Raw genomic sequence first — 15,405 nt, 5'->3', positions numbered from 1 at the left:
TGCTGAGAAAGTGACATATTTTTACTGAGTGAGGAAGTCAAGAAGCACCCCAGACAGTACACAAGCAGCCCAGAGTTCTTGCCAAGGCAGAACTAGAGGAAACATAGCTGAGGTCATTCTAAAGGCAGCTCTGCAGCTCAATGAGACGATGAAGGAGGATGAGAGAGGACTCTTCTGCAGTCAGATTCCTGGGCCAAGATGTCACTTGGAACAGCAAGAAGCGAGGAGGAGACTTCTGCCTCGGAGCTCATTTCTGCGGCTGTGTGGATATGTCTACTCTAGAGGAGTTTAGGAGTCACACTCGCCAGCAATGCATTCTGCCGAGAAGAAAAGCATCACAGTTACGGAGAAACCTGGCTGCATTTCAATGAGAAACTGGAACATATCCAATTACTACGTGAGCCCAACACATGGCTAGCTATCCTGCTAAATTTGCTCATACCCCAGTTTTGTGGTACGGTTTTCCAGCAAAATAACAGAAACTGCATATATTGGAGGAAAGTGTGCGAAAAAGGCATATGTTCTCGAACATAGCATACCAATATGTGTGTATTAGTCAGAATTCCATTACAAATGGCAGTATTAAGAGAAAGCAACAGTGAAAGACATACAATTCATTAATTAAGTAATCAATTTTAAGATAACCTGCTGTGGAACTATGGAGAACTGGATTTAAGACTGGAGAAATAAGAAACAGAAACACTGGAAGGGATAGATCTGTCCTGATTGAATTAAAAGCATGCTTTGCTCCTGAATCTGAAATCACTTGGATTTTCTTTGCCTCCTGTCTGTTACATTTCTCCTCCTACTATCACATCAGTCAGCCTCATCAAATAAAGAAATACGAAGCTCCTTACATCATAAGCCACCCACTCTCCTCTCTCCAGAAGTAGAAAGGATGCTTTCCTCTGCCCCTCTTGCTCCCCTGACATGCAGGTCATGTGTCAATCACTGGACCGTTTTAAACTGAGCCCTAGTTAGAGTAAACCCCGTTGAAATTAATGAACTTCACATCCATTAGCCTCAACGGAGTTTACTTTGAGTCAGAAGTAGCACCAAGGGACGCGGGTGGTGCTGTGAGTTAAACCACAGAGCCTAGGGCTTGCCGATCAGAAGGTTGGTAGTTCGAATCCCTGCGATGGGGTGAGCTCCTCTTGCTCGGTCCCTGCTCCTGCCAACCTAGCAGTTCGAAAGCACGTCAAAGTGCAAGTAGATAAATAGGTACCGCTCTGGCGGGAAGGTAAACGGCGTTTCCGTGCGCTGCTCTGGTTCGCCAGAAGCGGCTTAAGTCATGCTGGCCACATGACCCAGAAGCTGTACGCCGGCTCCCTAGACCAATAAAGCGAGATGAGCGCCGCAACCCCAGAGTCGGCCACGACTGGACCTAATGGTCAGGGGTCCTTTAGCACTGAATACAACCCACTAAGTTGCGGGTTCTCAGGTGCAGTGTGGAACATGTTACAGATTTGTTCAAGGTGGTGCTCAGCCCACGTTAAAGCCCGGTTTCTCAAGAAATGAGCAGCTGAGATCTTACATCAACAATGTTGACATCCCCAGCGGCGAAGTTCAGGTTGAAGAGGTTAGGGAGTGGGATTCCTATCTCCAGGGCACCTGGAAGAAAACCAAGAAACAACGCTAGACATGCAGAATCGGTTTTGCATCCCGAAGGCAATGCTGAAACCGAACGCCTATTGCTACAAATACGGCTCTTTTACCGTTGATCACAGGCAGGTATCCAATTCTGAGAAGGTTCGTGATCCAGGTTTTGAGGACGGCAACCTGCAAAAGAAAGAGAGACTTCTGCATCATCAGTTGGTGAGAGAAAGAGATGTGCACAGCTGTCAACATTTGCCTTTTTTTGAAGGGAAATTCCCGTATTCCAAATAGGATTCCTCGCAAGAAAAGGGAAAAGTTGACAGCTATGGAGATGTGACCTGTTCAGTTGCTTATTTCAAATATTTCCCGACTAAACATTAGGAAGAACTTTCTGACAGTACAGTGGACGCTCGGGTTGCAAACGTGATCCGTGTGAGAAGCACGTTCGCAACCCGCAGCGCCGCATCTGCGCATGCACGGGTTGCGATTTGGTTCTTCTGCACATGTGCAAAACGTGATTTAGTGCTTCTGCGCATGCGCAAGCACCGAAACCCAGAAGCAACCCGTTCTGGTACTTCTGGGTTCGGTGCGGTGCGCAACCCGAAATTGCACAACCAGAAACGTCTGTAACCCGAGGTATGACTTCATCAGGAGGTGATGAGCTCCCCTTCATTGGAGGTTCCTAAGCAGAGGCTGGGTGGCCATGTGCCAGGGATTCTTTGGCTGAGATTCTTGAATTGCAGGGGCTTGGACTGGAGGACCCTGAAGGACCCTTCCAACTTCACAATTCTATGATGGGACTTCACCCTTTGTAGCTCAAGCACCCAAGGGTTTGTGTGGCTGCCCCAGATGCCATCTCCACCTCTGCTCCAGCCTCCAGAAACCCCCAATCCTGGATGAGTTCAGCCACCTCTTTCTCTTTCAAGTTCCAGGTGAGCTGCAGAGACCTTGGGAGTTCTGCTCATGGGACAGGACTTCCTCTCCCCACCCCGCCCTGCTCCCTCAAAATCTTCTCCAAGGGGTCCAGTATGTGGTGGAAGGGAGTCTTACATCAAAGGAGCCGATCTGGGAAGACGAGACGTTGAGGCTGATGCTGTGAAAAGAAAGAAAACGAAAGCATTGGATGCTAGGCTGCACATCTGGCACGGAGAAGTCCTCCACCATCCGCTGGCCCCTAGGCATCTTGGACTACAACTGGTTGGGACTAATGGGAACTGTAGTCCAAGACATGTAGAGGACATCATGTTGGGGGAGGCTGGTCTGCAGAGCTTCCAGAGCACGGCCGGTAAAAGATCAGGAAGAAAGGGGGCTACAAACACAGTGTAGAATTGGGAATCCTCGGCTACACCTCTGGTCCACCCCCCTGCCCCCCTTACCTCTTAGCAACCCCCAGGTAATCCCTCTGCCCTCCAGGGGGCAGCATCACCCACTTTCGGAACCAGTGGTCTAAAGGGAGACTTTCTCCAAATCAGGGACGGATTTGGGTAATGTGGCCCCAAGCAAGGACAAAATTTGATGAGCCCCCTAAACATTTCTTATTTTTACAACAATTCCTTTTGGTACAGTTGCTTTTTAATGGATCTTCTCAGTAGGTACCCATATAAATATAGGTTTTGCTACGACTACTACTATTTTGGCGCCCCCACCCCACCCTCGGCTCAGTGTCCCTGTGTGGAAGAACCACCGGCACCACCTTAACTCCAGTCCTGTCCAAATGCCATTCGTTATTCTGCACCATAACCTAGGGATCTAGAGCATGGGTAGGCAAACTAAGACCCAGGGGCTGGATCCGGCCCAAATGCCTTCTAAATCCAGCACACGGATGGTCCAGGAATCAGCGTGTTTTAACATGAGTAGAATGTGTGCTTTTATTTAAAATGCATCTCTGGGTTATTTGTGGGGCATAGGAATTCGTTCATATATACAGTGGTGCCTCTGGTTGCGAACGGGATCTGTTCTGGAGGTCTGTTCACAACCTGAAAAGAACGCAACCCGCGTCTGCATGTCTGCGCATGCGCGGGTCACAATTTGCCACTTCTGCACATGTGTGTGACATCATTTTGCGCATCTGCATATGCATGAGCGGCGAAACCTGAAAGTAACCTGTTCCGTTACTTCCGGGTCACTGCGGGACGCAACCTGAAGCAAACGTAACATGAGGCAGGTATACACACACACACACACACACACACACACACACACACACACACACACTGGCCCCCACAAGTCTGAGGGACAGTGGACTGGTCCCCTGCTGAAAAAGGTTTGCTGACCCCTGATCTAGAGCATTAAGATCCACTTACTTGTCAAGAGATAAGGAGACGGCCAATTTTGCTCCAGAAATGCGGACAGATCCACTCAAGTCGATTTGCTGTAAATGCAAGATCACTGGGTAAGAGACTGGCCCCTTCCCTTCTGCTTTTGCAAAACCAGCTTTGGGTTGAGATCCCTGCATTGCAGAGGGCTGGACTAGATTACTAGAGTCGGGTCCCTTCTATGATTCTATGATTCTGCTCTGTTCTGTTCCCAACTTCTATGCTCCACTGAGGTCAGGGAAGGGCTCTTTGTCAGAGCACACATGGCATTGCGTGCCCTCCTTCCTTTCGGCTAAAAGGAACTGCCACACCTAGAAAGAGGAATCCTGGTGGCTTTCAAGGACACCTAATTGTCATTTTAAAAAATAAATAAATCCCAACATAGAGACAATTTTTTGGGGGGGTGGGGATGGGATTACTGACACCCAAGCAAAGGTTCTTTGAAAAGAAATATTGAGCCAAGAGTGCTATTGATGGCTACCATCTTTGCTTCCACAATGCTTCTGAATATCAGTTGCTGGAAACCACAGAAAGGGAGAGGGGTCTTGTGTTCGAATCCTGCTTGCAGGTTTCCCGCAGGCATCTGGTCAGCCACTGTGAGAACAGGATGCTGGACCAGACGGGTCACTGGCCTGATCCAGCAGAGCTGTTCTGATGTTACGAATTTTCAACTGCATCGGCTAGATACCCAGGTCAGGCTGGGGTTTGAGTTCCAAGCCATGCGCCATACACCCCATCCCGTTACTTACAGCATTCAACCCGAAAAGAAGCTCAGGGCCAGAGTCTGCAAGGGCGAAAACGTCAACGGCAGCAGCGAGGGTCACCGTGAGCTTCCCGTTTTGCAAAGACACTCCCGGAAGGTCGCTGATCCGGATCTTGACCACCAGGGGCAGGCTTGTTGGCAGCAGCCGGGACAGCTGTAAAAAATGGGACAGGGAGAATGATTCGCACTCAGGGCACAGGGGCAAATCACTTGACACACACACCCAAAAAGTGAGATGCCCAGTAGGGTTTCCTTACCTGAGGTAGCACAGATTGAAGTGCAGACGTTGTCAGTGGGACGGCTCCACGGAGCTGGGGGAAAGCAAGACAAATGCAAAGAATTTTAAAAGAGGAATGTCTTCTAAATGCCACCCTAATCTTTCCCCCTTCAGCCTGACGTGGTGATTTCCTTCATGTTCATCCTCTCAAAACAAAGAAAGACGGGGAGAGGGGTTGTTCCCAATTTACAGGTGCAAAACTGAGCCTGAGAATTAATGGGTATATATGTTTGTGTCACGAAATTAAAAGACGTCTGCTTCTTGGGAGAAAAACGATGACAAACCTAGACAGCATCTTAAAAAGCAGAGACATCACCTTGCCAACATAGGTCCGTCTAGTTAAAGCTCTGGTTTTCCCAGTAGTGAAGTACGGAAGTGAGAGCTGGACCATAAAGAAGGCTGATTGCCGAAGAATTGATGCTTTTGAATTATGGTGCTGGGGGAGACTCTGGAGAGTCCCATGGACTGCAAGAAGATCAAACCTTCTAGGACCAATCAGACTGCTGCCTTTTGGATCCTATTCAACTCAGTACATAACAGGGCCTTCTTGGTGGTGGCGCCCTCCCACCAGATGTCAAAGAGAAGAACAGCTACCAGACTTTTAGAAGACATCTGAAGGCAGCCCTGTTTAGGGAAGCTTTTAATGTTTGATGCATTGCTGTATTTTAATATTTTGTTGGAAGCCGCCCAGAGTGGTTGGGGAAGCCCAGCCAGATGGGCGGGGTATAAATAATAATAATAATAATAATAATAATAATAATAATAATAATAATCATTTCTGGGCCAGGTGACTCACCGCTTGGTCAGTGATGTCTACGTTGAGCTGCCCGTTCTTCACCACCAGCTGCAGCAAGGAGGAAATGAGGTCGCCAGAGAGAAGCAACTGGGAAGTGTGGTCCCCAGCTGGAGGAAGAGAGGGCAGCTTGCTTGGGGGAAGCTTGATGGAGTTGCCTTCATTATCAAGCACTAAGACCTGGAAGAAACATTAAAAAATAATAATCAGAGGTTCAGAGACATTTGGGGGCCCACAGAACTGGACGTCTGTTAAGTATAATTCAGGCATAGGCAAACTCGGCCCTCCAGATGTTGGTTTTTTAAAAAAAATAATGTATAATTTATTTTCAGTGCAAAATTACAACAAAAATTACAAACATTGAATCCAAAATAAAACAGTACAAACAAGAAAACAAAACAAAACAGAAAAAAGAACACACAAAAAACAAAAAACACATCTACAAATAAAACCGTATCATCCTTCTAATCTAATCGTGACATACATATACACATATTGACTTTCTTCCTTTTTTCTAAGAGCTCAAAATTTTTGCTCTTTCTATCTTTATACTTTTTACACAATTTTTCTCTTTCTTTAACCCTGCAAAGCATCATATCAGTATGCAATGAATGATGCTCGGCCCTCCAGATGTTTTGGGACTACAACTCCCATCATCCCTAGCTAAGAGGACCATTGGTCAGGGATGATGGGAGTTGTAGTCCCAGAAGATCTGGGGGGCCAAGTTTGCCTATGCCTGGAATTGTTTAATTGACACCGAAATGGGCAATGGCTTAATGTGAAGGCTTTCCTTGGGGCTATATTAAGTTCTCTGAGCTCCTACATGGGTTGATAGCTAGCTGTTGTTATTCTCTGCTTCTCTCTCTCTCAGCCTAGCCTACCTCACAGGGTTGTTGTTCTGAGACTCAAATGGGGAGGAGGAGAAGCATGTAGGCCACCTTGAGCTGCTTGGAGGAAGAGGTGGGATATAAATGCAATCAATCAATCAATCAATCAATCAATCAAGGTGCCTTACATTCAGATTCAGCACGATTTGTTGTTCATCGCTGAACCACGGCAGGCCAGCCAGGGTGTAATGTAGTTTTCCCAGCGTACCGAATGGGCAGACGCCTGTGCAGGAAATAAAAAGGAGAAAGGAGTAAGTAACCCAAAAAAACCCTGTGTTGCAAAGAGAACGTCAGCAATGTCTAGGCAACACAATGACCATGTACATAAGCAATAGACAATCTTTGTAGAATTCCTTCAAACCATAACAAGTACAAAATGAAATCTTTAGTCTCAAAGTCTCTGAAAATCTTTAAATGAAGCAAGGTACTAGACTTTGTACAATGAAAGACAAGCTGTGAAGCTTTGTGTATTTGGCAAATAAAAAGGAAGCAGAGAGAAAGAAGGCAGATGTAAGCTGTCGTTGGGGCACCTCCTTGCAATGTCCCATGCCTTTCCTCCAGCAATAATATCCAGGGTTCATGAGACATACTCTGTGTACTGAACGTCACAAACTAGACAAAAAAGCAGTTTTGAATCGGTGGTGAACTGGTGGTGTCGAGGGAGAGAGGGGGAGGAGACAGCTTGCAGCCTGTTCAGTTTGGAGAAAAAATGGGTAAGAGGCAACAGGATAAAAGAGACTAGAGAAAGCTGACAGAGAAATGTTTTTCTCCCTCTCATAACACCGCAACTTGAACGTCGGAAAATTCAGGGCATGTAAAACGAGGTGGCAGATCGTGAAGCTGAGGCTTTGGCCACCTCACGAGAAGAGAAGACTCCCTGGAAAAGACCCTGATGTTGGGAAAGATGGAGGGCACAAGGAGAAGGGGACGACAGAGGACGAGATGGTTGGATAGTGTCTTTGAAGCTACAAACATGAGTCTGACCAAACTGCGGGAGGCAGTGGAAGACAGGAGTGCCTGGCGTGCTCTGGTCCAGGGTGTCACAAAGAGTCGGACACGACTAAATGACTAAACAACAACAAAACGAGGTGGGACTTTACACAACACATAGCTAAGCATTTCATTTGTGCTTTTAGACGGCTCAAACCCTTTCTCACACAATGTCTCAGCCAACAATGCAACAACCCTGTACATTAAGGGATCATCATCCTGTCTTGTTTTGTGCCTCATTTCTAAGCACAGGTCCTCGCTTTAAAGCTCTGCGTCCAAGCTTTTGTTTTGTTTTTGTTTTTTGCCATGGCACTTGCGCTGCCAAAACCTGCTTTATAGCGCTGAATCAGAGCAAACCCAAATTGCAGAAAACCCCAGTTGCCGTTTGTTCCTGGGGCGGGGGAGCTCTGACACTTCAAAGTGGGGAGACAGCAAGTTGTGCAATGTTATAGACTCTAGTTGACGATCCAAAGGAGATGGGGAAGGTGGAGGTCATGGAAAACTTACTGTTGACGGTGCCAAGAAGGGTGTTCACAATATTCAGCACAAGGTCTACAACTGGACACAGCTGCAACAAAGGGAAAGGAGCAGGAGTGAAGCCACAGAACTGAATGGTCCCCACATCCTTTGTTGTGTTATCTGAAAAATAAATCTCCCTGCCAGCTGCTTGCAAGAAAGAAATCCTCATCTGCTTATTCTGGTGGCATCCCAGAGATGCAATGGCAGACAACAAGGGGTGAAGAGTCATCTTTTACTTGCAGCAGCTATTGGTCATCCTGATTGCCAGAAGGGTAAAACTCTAACTCAGAGGTAGGGAACCTTTGGTCCTTCAGCTTCTACTGAACTACAACTCCCATCAGTCCTAGAAGTATGGGCAATGGTCAAGGATGATGGGAGTTGTGGTTCAGGAACAGCCGGAGAGCCAAAGCTTCCCCATACTGGCATTCTCCACTTCAAGTGTGGAGCCAGTGAGAGCCAGTGTGGTGTAGTGGTTAGAGAGTCGGACTAGGACCTGAGACCAGGGTTCGAATTCCTGCTCAACCATGAAGCTCACTGGGTACAACCTTGGGCCAGTCACTGCCTCTCAGCCTAGCCTCCCTCACAGGGTTGCTGGGATTAAACGAAGAAGAGGAGAACCCTATGTACCACCTTGAGCTTCTTGCAGAAGAAGGTGGGGCATAATTGCAATAAATAATAATCAAAATTCCTAGGGTATCCTTTTGCCTTGTATCAGTATTTGCAGCTGCCTTAACTATGTCTGTTGCTCCATCTCATCCTGTGCAGTCTACTCTGAATAGCAATGTCTCTCCTAAATTCAGCAAAACTATGATGCAAAGAAAGTGATTGACAACTGAGCTGGCAAATTCTTGGAAGACTCACCACTCCAGGGAGGACATTGCTCAGGAGATTAGTCAAGACCCTGTCCAAGTTGAGTGGAAGGAACCTAAGGGAGAAAATAATTGGGGACCGTGAGTCTTTAAGGTGTTTCAGTAGCTAGTAGCCACAGTGGCTGTGTCCCTCAGGACCTCTGGTCACTCACCCAGACAGGATCTGAATGTTACCCAGGTTGGTCTTGCAGTTTTCCACAACTAGGATGGGAGTGCCTGACTTGTCCTGGACCAGACGTGCGTTTGCTGTGATGTTCACTTCCACCAGAAGATTCAGCAGCCCACCCAAAAGCCTGGAAGACAGAGAAGAAGTAGAGATGAGATCAATCAGTGAACCAGGTCCAGTTTCAAAATGTATTCTGCAGGTACTCAGATTGCAATGGCTTCTTTGTCAGGCATTGCTTGGGGCACAAATATCAAAAATGCCCTGCAGGTCCTACGACTCCTATCCTGGGTGTGGTTTTGTTTTCCCCAGCATGTTTTGAAATCTATTATTTTGACAAAGATGGATAATGGAAGTTATCTCCCATTACACTGTGTAACTGCGGTCTCAGTTCTCCCGAGTATTGGTTTTTAAGTACCCAAAATGGCACCAGCCATGAATGCTTGGTGAACCCAAGTACACAAATGGTTTAGAGACAGAAATATAAATTGAAGCTGGGTGAGACCCCCCCCCCCAGCAGCCCAATGATGAGGAATGACTGTGCTCAGTGCCCATAGAATGATGACTGACAGCTGGGGGGAGGGTTGGGGAACTGAGGGAAGGGGGATGGAGTATCCTGGAAAGGGCATGGCTGGCTGGCTGGAACTACAATATTGTGTTGCAGATCCCTCTTGCACACTATCTGCGAGTACTGCACAGATGCTACTCTCTACAGATTTTACTTTTCGCGTGGAAAAGGTTTCTCCCTTTGTGGAAATCAAGAAGCGACCTCTTGTGATTCCTACATTGCAGGGGGCAGGACTAGATGACCCTGTGCATCCCTCCTGATACCACACGTCTATGAGTCTATGTCCCTGTGCACATGGGCACTTAAGTAGAATTGAAGTTGGATCCAGAGATATGTGTGTGCATAGATGTGCTCATGGAATCGCTCGTAGATATGGTGATCCACATTCAGTGATGGGAACCCAATCCGTGAACGAGCAGCTACATTGGCTTGTTCCATAGAAGTGAATGAGGGAGCTGCTTTGAGTGAAGGATCGCCACCTGTACATGGAAACCTATCCCCCAACCCAAGCAACCCAACCCAAGCAACCCAACCATGTATTTGAAGCAGGAGATTGTGTCCCAAATTAATCTTCAGGATACTTCAATGCTGTTTAAGGTTTTTTTTTTTATCATCATCATTATCATCAAAGACTCTATCTTGAACTGGCTAGGATAGGAGAACACCTGGGAAATTCCTGATGAAATTAAAATCCTCGTACGCTTGGGACTTCTCAACAGGAACATGGAAGGCTGCCTTATGCAGAGTCATGGCCATTGGTCCATCTAGCTCAGCTTTGCCTACACTGACTGGCAGTGGCTCTCCAGGGTTTCTCAGCCCAACCTGGAGATGCTGCTAGAGAATGAACTTGGATTCTTCTGCCTACATAGCAGGTGCTCAGCCACTGAGCCATCGCTCTCCCCACTTGCTACGTCCCATGGAAGTCAACTCACGTATCTCCCTTGAGAGCAACTTTGGTATAGATGTTCAGTCCGACCCCAACACCTTTCAAGAATTTCAGTGAGACCTTGGGAAGGACGACGTCCACCAACTTCAAGCTGGAGGGTGAAGGAGAGGCAGTCAGGAGCAGAAGCTAAATCCACAAAGCAACATCTACATCTTGCCATGGGGAAACGTTGAGTTCTACCCCCTGTGTTATTCTCAGTAAAAGAGATAACTCACCCAAGGAGACCTTCACGTCCAAGGACACCACCGAGGAGACCTCCTTTGCCTCCCAGGGCACCACCGACAATCCCAAGAGGTCCTCCACCTTGGCCTCCAAGAACTCCTCCAGCCAAGCCTCCGACCAAGCCAAGAGGACCTCCTCCTTGGCCTCCAAGGGCACCTCCAGCCAAACCTCCGACCAAGCCGAGAGGACCTCCTCCTTGGCCTCCAAGGGCACCTCCAGCCAAGCCTCCGACCAAGCCGAGAGGACCTCCTCCTTGGCCTCCAAGGGCACCTCCAGCCAAGCCTCCGACCAAGCTGAGAGGACCTCCTCCTTGGCCTCCAAGGGCACCTCCAGCCAAGCCTCCTACCAAGCCGAGAGGACCTCCTTGGCCTCCAAGGATCCCTCCACCAAGCACTTGCCCCAAGAGTCCCTGGAGCAGGTTGCCTTTGGCCAGCGTATCTGAGATGCCTGGAAGGAAGAGACAGCATTGAGCACAGGGGACAGAAGTCAAGGAAATAAAAGTCAGCGTTGACATTGTCTTCATCAACTCTATACAAGGACACAAAACAAACAACTATCTCATTAGCATGCTTTTCCACCAGAGGTTGGGTGGACTGAACCTGGTTTATTAAGCCTGCCTCTTTCCACGTCCCAGGCAATAAACTGCCTGGATCCTTCGATTGTATGAGTCCAGGCAAGGACATTTCATAGAGTTGCAAGAGACCCTCAAGCGGACTTCTACGTCAGCCCTCTGCAATGCAGGAGTCGTAGCGAACAAATCCCTGACCCATGGCTACCCAGCCTCTGCTTAAAACCTCCAACAAGACAGAGTCCACCACCTCCCAAGGGAGCCTGTTCCACTGTCTAACAGCTCTTACCATCAGAAAGTTCTTCCAGATGTTGACTCAGAATCTCCTTTCATATTGCAATTACCATTCACATACAGTGGTACCTCGGGTTACAGACGCTTCAGGTTACAGATGCTGCTAACCCAGAAATAGTACCTCAGGTTAAGAACTTTCCTTCAGGATGAGAACAGAAATCGTGCCGCGGCGGTGTGGCAGCAGCAGGAGGCCCCATTAGCTAAAGTGGTGCTTCAGGTTAAGAACAGCTTCAGGTTAAGAACGGACCTCCGGGACGAATTAAGTACTTAACCCGAGGTACCACTGTATCAGGAACTGACAATAGGGAGCCAATTTCTGATTTTAATATTTGTATGGTTTTATGCACTGGTGTTGTAAAACACCCTGATATTTTTTTACTGAATAAAGGTAAAGGTAAAGGGACCCCTGACCATTAGGTCCAGTTGTGGCCGACTCTGGGGTTGCGGCGCTCATCTCGCTTTATTGGCCGAGGGAGCCGGCGTACAGCTTCTGGGTCATGTGGCCAGCATGACTAAGCCACTTCTGGGGAACCAGAGCAGCGCACGGAAACGCTGCTTACCTTCCCGCCAGAGCTGTAACTATTTATCTACTTGCACTTTGACATGCTTTCGAACTGCTAGGTTGGCAGGAGCAGAGACCGAGCAATGGGAGCTCACCCCGTCGCGGGGATTCGAACCGCCGACCTTCAGATCAGCAAGTCCTAGGCTCTGTAGTTTAAGCCACAGTGCCACCCGCGTAGTGGTATATAAATATTTTAATTGCTGAATAAATAAACTGATGGGATGGGACAATGCAATTGTCTGGCTTGAGACGGTTCTCCTAATTTTAGAAATGGAGGTTGTATAAACCTGAATGGCAGCCTGGGGAGCCGCACATCACATCCGCTGTGCAAGCGTTATCCTGTTCACTTTTTATTTCTGCATGGCAGGGGGGTTGGACTAGATGGCCCTTGGTGTACCTTCCAGCTGTGCAATCCTATGAAACACCTGTGCAGATCTGAGGGTCTCAGTGGCTGTGCTGGGCCATCAGGGGATGAAGCCCGTAGCAGAGACACACCTGGGCACACAAGCGCCAAGACCACTGTACCCACTCCTGTTTAGAAGAGCAGGCTGCCAGTTCCTGCTTCTCTGCAAAGGCTCATTCAAGAGTTGGGTGGTTCCCTTGGCCATTTCTCTGAATTTTCATATTTTAGAAAAATCAGAAAGTTCCAGAGCTCACCATTCTCCAGGACATCCTTATGCAGCCGGGCCATCGAAAGGACATCGTCAGCGAGAGCCTGGGTGGAGGGCAGGAGGCCGCAAAGGAGGAGGACAGTCCAAGCCTTTAGCATCTTGATCTGGTACCTGAGAAAATATTACTGGTTGTCAGAAGGATGGAAGGAAGATTTGTCCGTGCATTTTTAAGAAAACCATTTTATGCATTGACTTGCTAAGTGCAGCCGATTATATCTTGTAATATTTTTCTAAGCTATTTTATAGAAACCAGCTATTTCTATAATTGAGAATATTTGAATTTAAAACCCTGGCTTGGGGGCTGTCCCCACACAAATTCATCATAGCTTCTAGCTGTTGTTGTTGTGTACAAACCTGCCTTATGCTGAGCCGGAACTTTGGGCCATCTTTGCTGGGGATGCCTAATTCTGACACACAGCACATCTCCATCCTCACCCACCCCCCGAGGTCTGCCCCAGTCCTGATGGCTGGAGACCCCTAGGGTTGAATCCTGCATGCAAAGCAGCCACAGGTATTCTGCTGCTCAGTTACAACCTCTCGACTGGAGCAGGATGATTGGATCCAGTGTTTTCCCCACCGGAAAAGCTTTCCCCACAAAAGCCAAACTCTGTTTGGTTAACAATTCATCAACGTATTAAGCCTTCATGAAATGAATTTGACAGACCACCTTCCATAAATGTCTCCCAGAAGCGAGTCCCATTGAGTTAAACGAGACATATTCCATGTAAGAGTAAGGATCGACAAATCTGTCAGTTTAGGAGTCTCTCGGTTTTTCTCTTCTTCTTTTTCAGTCTTAAGTTGGCACATTCCTACATCATTTTACCATTTTTTGAAGTTTTCATAACTCTTTCGCATTCTATTGTGCATTCCTCCATGCACATTTTGGTATGCCATTTTGCCCAAGAGACACATTTTTGCAAGCAATTTCCCTTACCTTAATGCATTTTGTACGTTTTTCTTCACTAATATAGGTATCCTTCTGCACCCTGCTCCCTAATTTTTGCACTGTGTCACAAAAGGTGGGGAAGTGGCCATCTCAAAGACAGCTCTGTTTCAGTTCCCATATCATTTTAAGATGTGTGAATGGGTTAGATTCTCATCCAAATGTGAACGGAACTGACCTGATCACAGCCTGAGAGCACCAGCGCTCGCAGGATCCTTTCCAAGCTGTGAAATCAAACTCAGCGGTTACTTTGGGAGAAGCAAACCTTGGCATCTCATCTCTTACCTTACTCAGCTTGAGGCGTCCCAAGATGCTCCTCACCTGTTGCCGTTTGAGGAAGATGCTTCAGACCCACGGCGTGTGGTCCTTATATATCTAATATCTGTGTCAGGAATGAGGAAAACTGGATTGTTTGTGGACAACTCATGATATTTGCTCGGGTGTAAAATAGCAAGTGGTTTGCGATTTATGTCCAATGCAAACATTTTCTTAGAAATCTGAAAAGCTGTGTAAATCGTTGAGCAATGTGTATTGAACATCTAAGGAGGTGTATTTGGTTCAACGTTAATCTGGGGTGCCAATTCCCGAGGGGCCAAGTCAATCATTCCTGCCTACCTAGGGGAAAGCCAGGATTGTGTGTTCCATGCTAGGCGTTGGTGAAGCAAGAGTTAGCATCAGACGCTGACCACAATACTTAAGGGATTATGGCCTTGTTTGCACCAGGGCTTATGCAGGATGGGGTCAAGCATTGATTTCATGCTTTCTGCACAACAGCCCTCGGAGATCCATAATGCACCGTGGCCTTAAGCAAAAGGAATTATCAGTAGCTGCTAGCCAGGATGGCTATGCTCTGCCTCAACAGCTGGAGGCAGTAGTCCTTCCAAATGAGAGTTGCTGGAAACCACAGGAGGGGAGAGCTATCTTGTGTTCAAATCCTGTCTGTGGGTTTCCGACAGGGATCTGGTTGACCACTGGGAAAACAGGAGGCTGCACTCCATGGGCTAATGCCCTGATCCAAATATACCGTATTTTTTGCTCCATAAGACACATTTTTCCCCCCCTAAAAAGTAAGGGGAAATGTCTGTGCATCTTATGGAGCGAATGTGTGGTCCCTGGAGCTGAATTGCCCAGGGGCAAAAAGCAGATCATGCTTTTATTTTTGAAAGAGGTAAGTGGGTGTTGAAACAAAGTCGCTGATCGCAAGCGATTGGAAGCGAGATAAGGGACGCTAGCAATAAAGGAGGCTGCCTGGGAGTGGGAAGGTAAAGGCAGTGAACTTGCAAGGAGAGGAGACTAAATCAATGAGGAGAGAAATTAGAAGAAAAGGAGGAGCAAAAAATTGCTCCAGCTAAGGAAAAGACACTAAGTAAGGCAAACAAGAAGGGAAGGGAGTGTTGAAAGGAAGCAGCTGATCGGTGGGATCGGAAGAGAGATAAGGGACACTAGAGATAAAGAAGGC

General features: G+C 47.5%; 1 protein-coding gene across 1 annotated transcript; it reads right to left on the bottom strand.

The window, feature by feature from the left end:
* On the bottom strand, nt 1-14,297 carry LOC310764547 (BPI fold-containing family B member 3-like). Its single transcript, XM_083618742.1, has 16 exons — nt 14,232-14,297; nt 12,990-13,114; nt 10,902-11,355; nt 10,673-10,777; nt 9,162-9,302; nt 9,002-9,065; nt 8,129-8,189; nt 6,760-6,854; nt 5,748-5,924; nt 4,932-4,985; nt 4,661-4,828; nt 3,900-3,967; nt 2,647-2,689; nt 1,716-1,779; nt 1,535-1,611; nt 1-317 (listed from the first exon to the last, which is right to left on the bottom strand). The coding sequence occupies exons 2-16, from the start codon at nt 13,099-13,101 to the stop codon at nt 279-281; spliced, it is 1,722 nt and encodes a 573-aa protein (XP_083474868.1). The 5' UTR covers nt 13,102-13,114; nt 14,232-14,297; the 3' UTR covers nt 1-278.
* Between the last annotated feature and the right edge of the window lie 1,108 nt (nt 14,298-15,405).

This window comes from Podarcis filfolensis, assembly GCF_964270895.1.
Source record: "Podarcis filfolensis genome assembly, chromosome: 6".
Lineage (NCBI taxonomy): Eukaryota > Metazoa > Chordata > Lepidosauria > Squamata > Lacertidae > Podarcis > Podarcis filfolensis.
The sequence above is the reverse complement of the archived record's forward strand: the minus strand, read 5'-3'. Positions and strand labels throughout refer to the sequence as shown.

Excerpts from the sequence above, each read along its gene's own strand:
- LOC310764547 (XM_083618742.1), bottom strand. The coding sequence starts at position 13,101 with ATGCTAAAGGCTTGGACTGTCCTCCTCCTTTGCGGCCTCCTGCCCTCC. Across the intron at positions 9,066-9,161 it reads AACATTCAGATCCTGTCTGG|GTTCCTTCCACTCAACTTGG; the intron begins GTGAGTGACCAG and ends TTTCTCCCTTAG. Across the intron at positions 4,829-4,931 it reads TTCAATCTGTGCTACCTCAG|CTGTCCCGGCTGCTGCCAAC; the intron begins GTAAGGAAACCC and ends CATTTTTTACAG.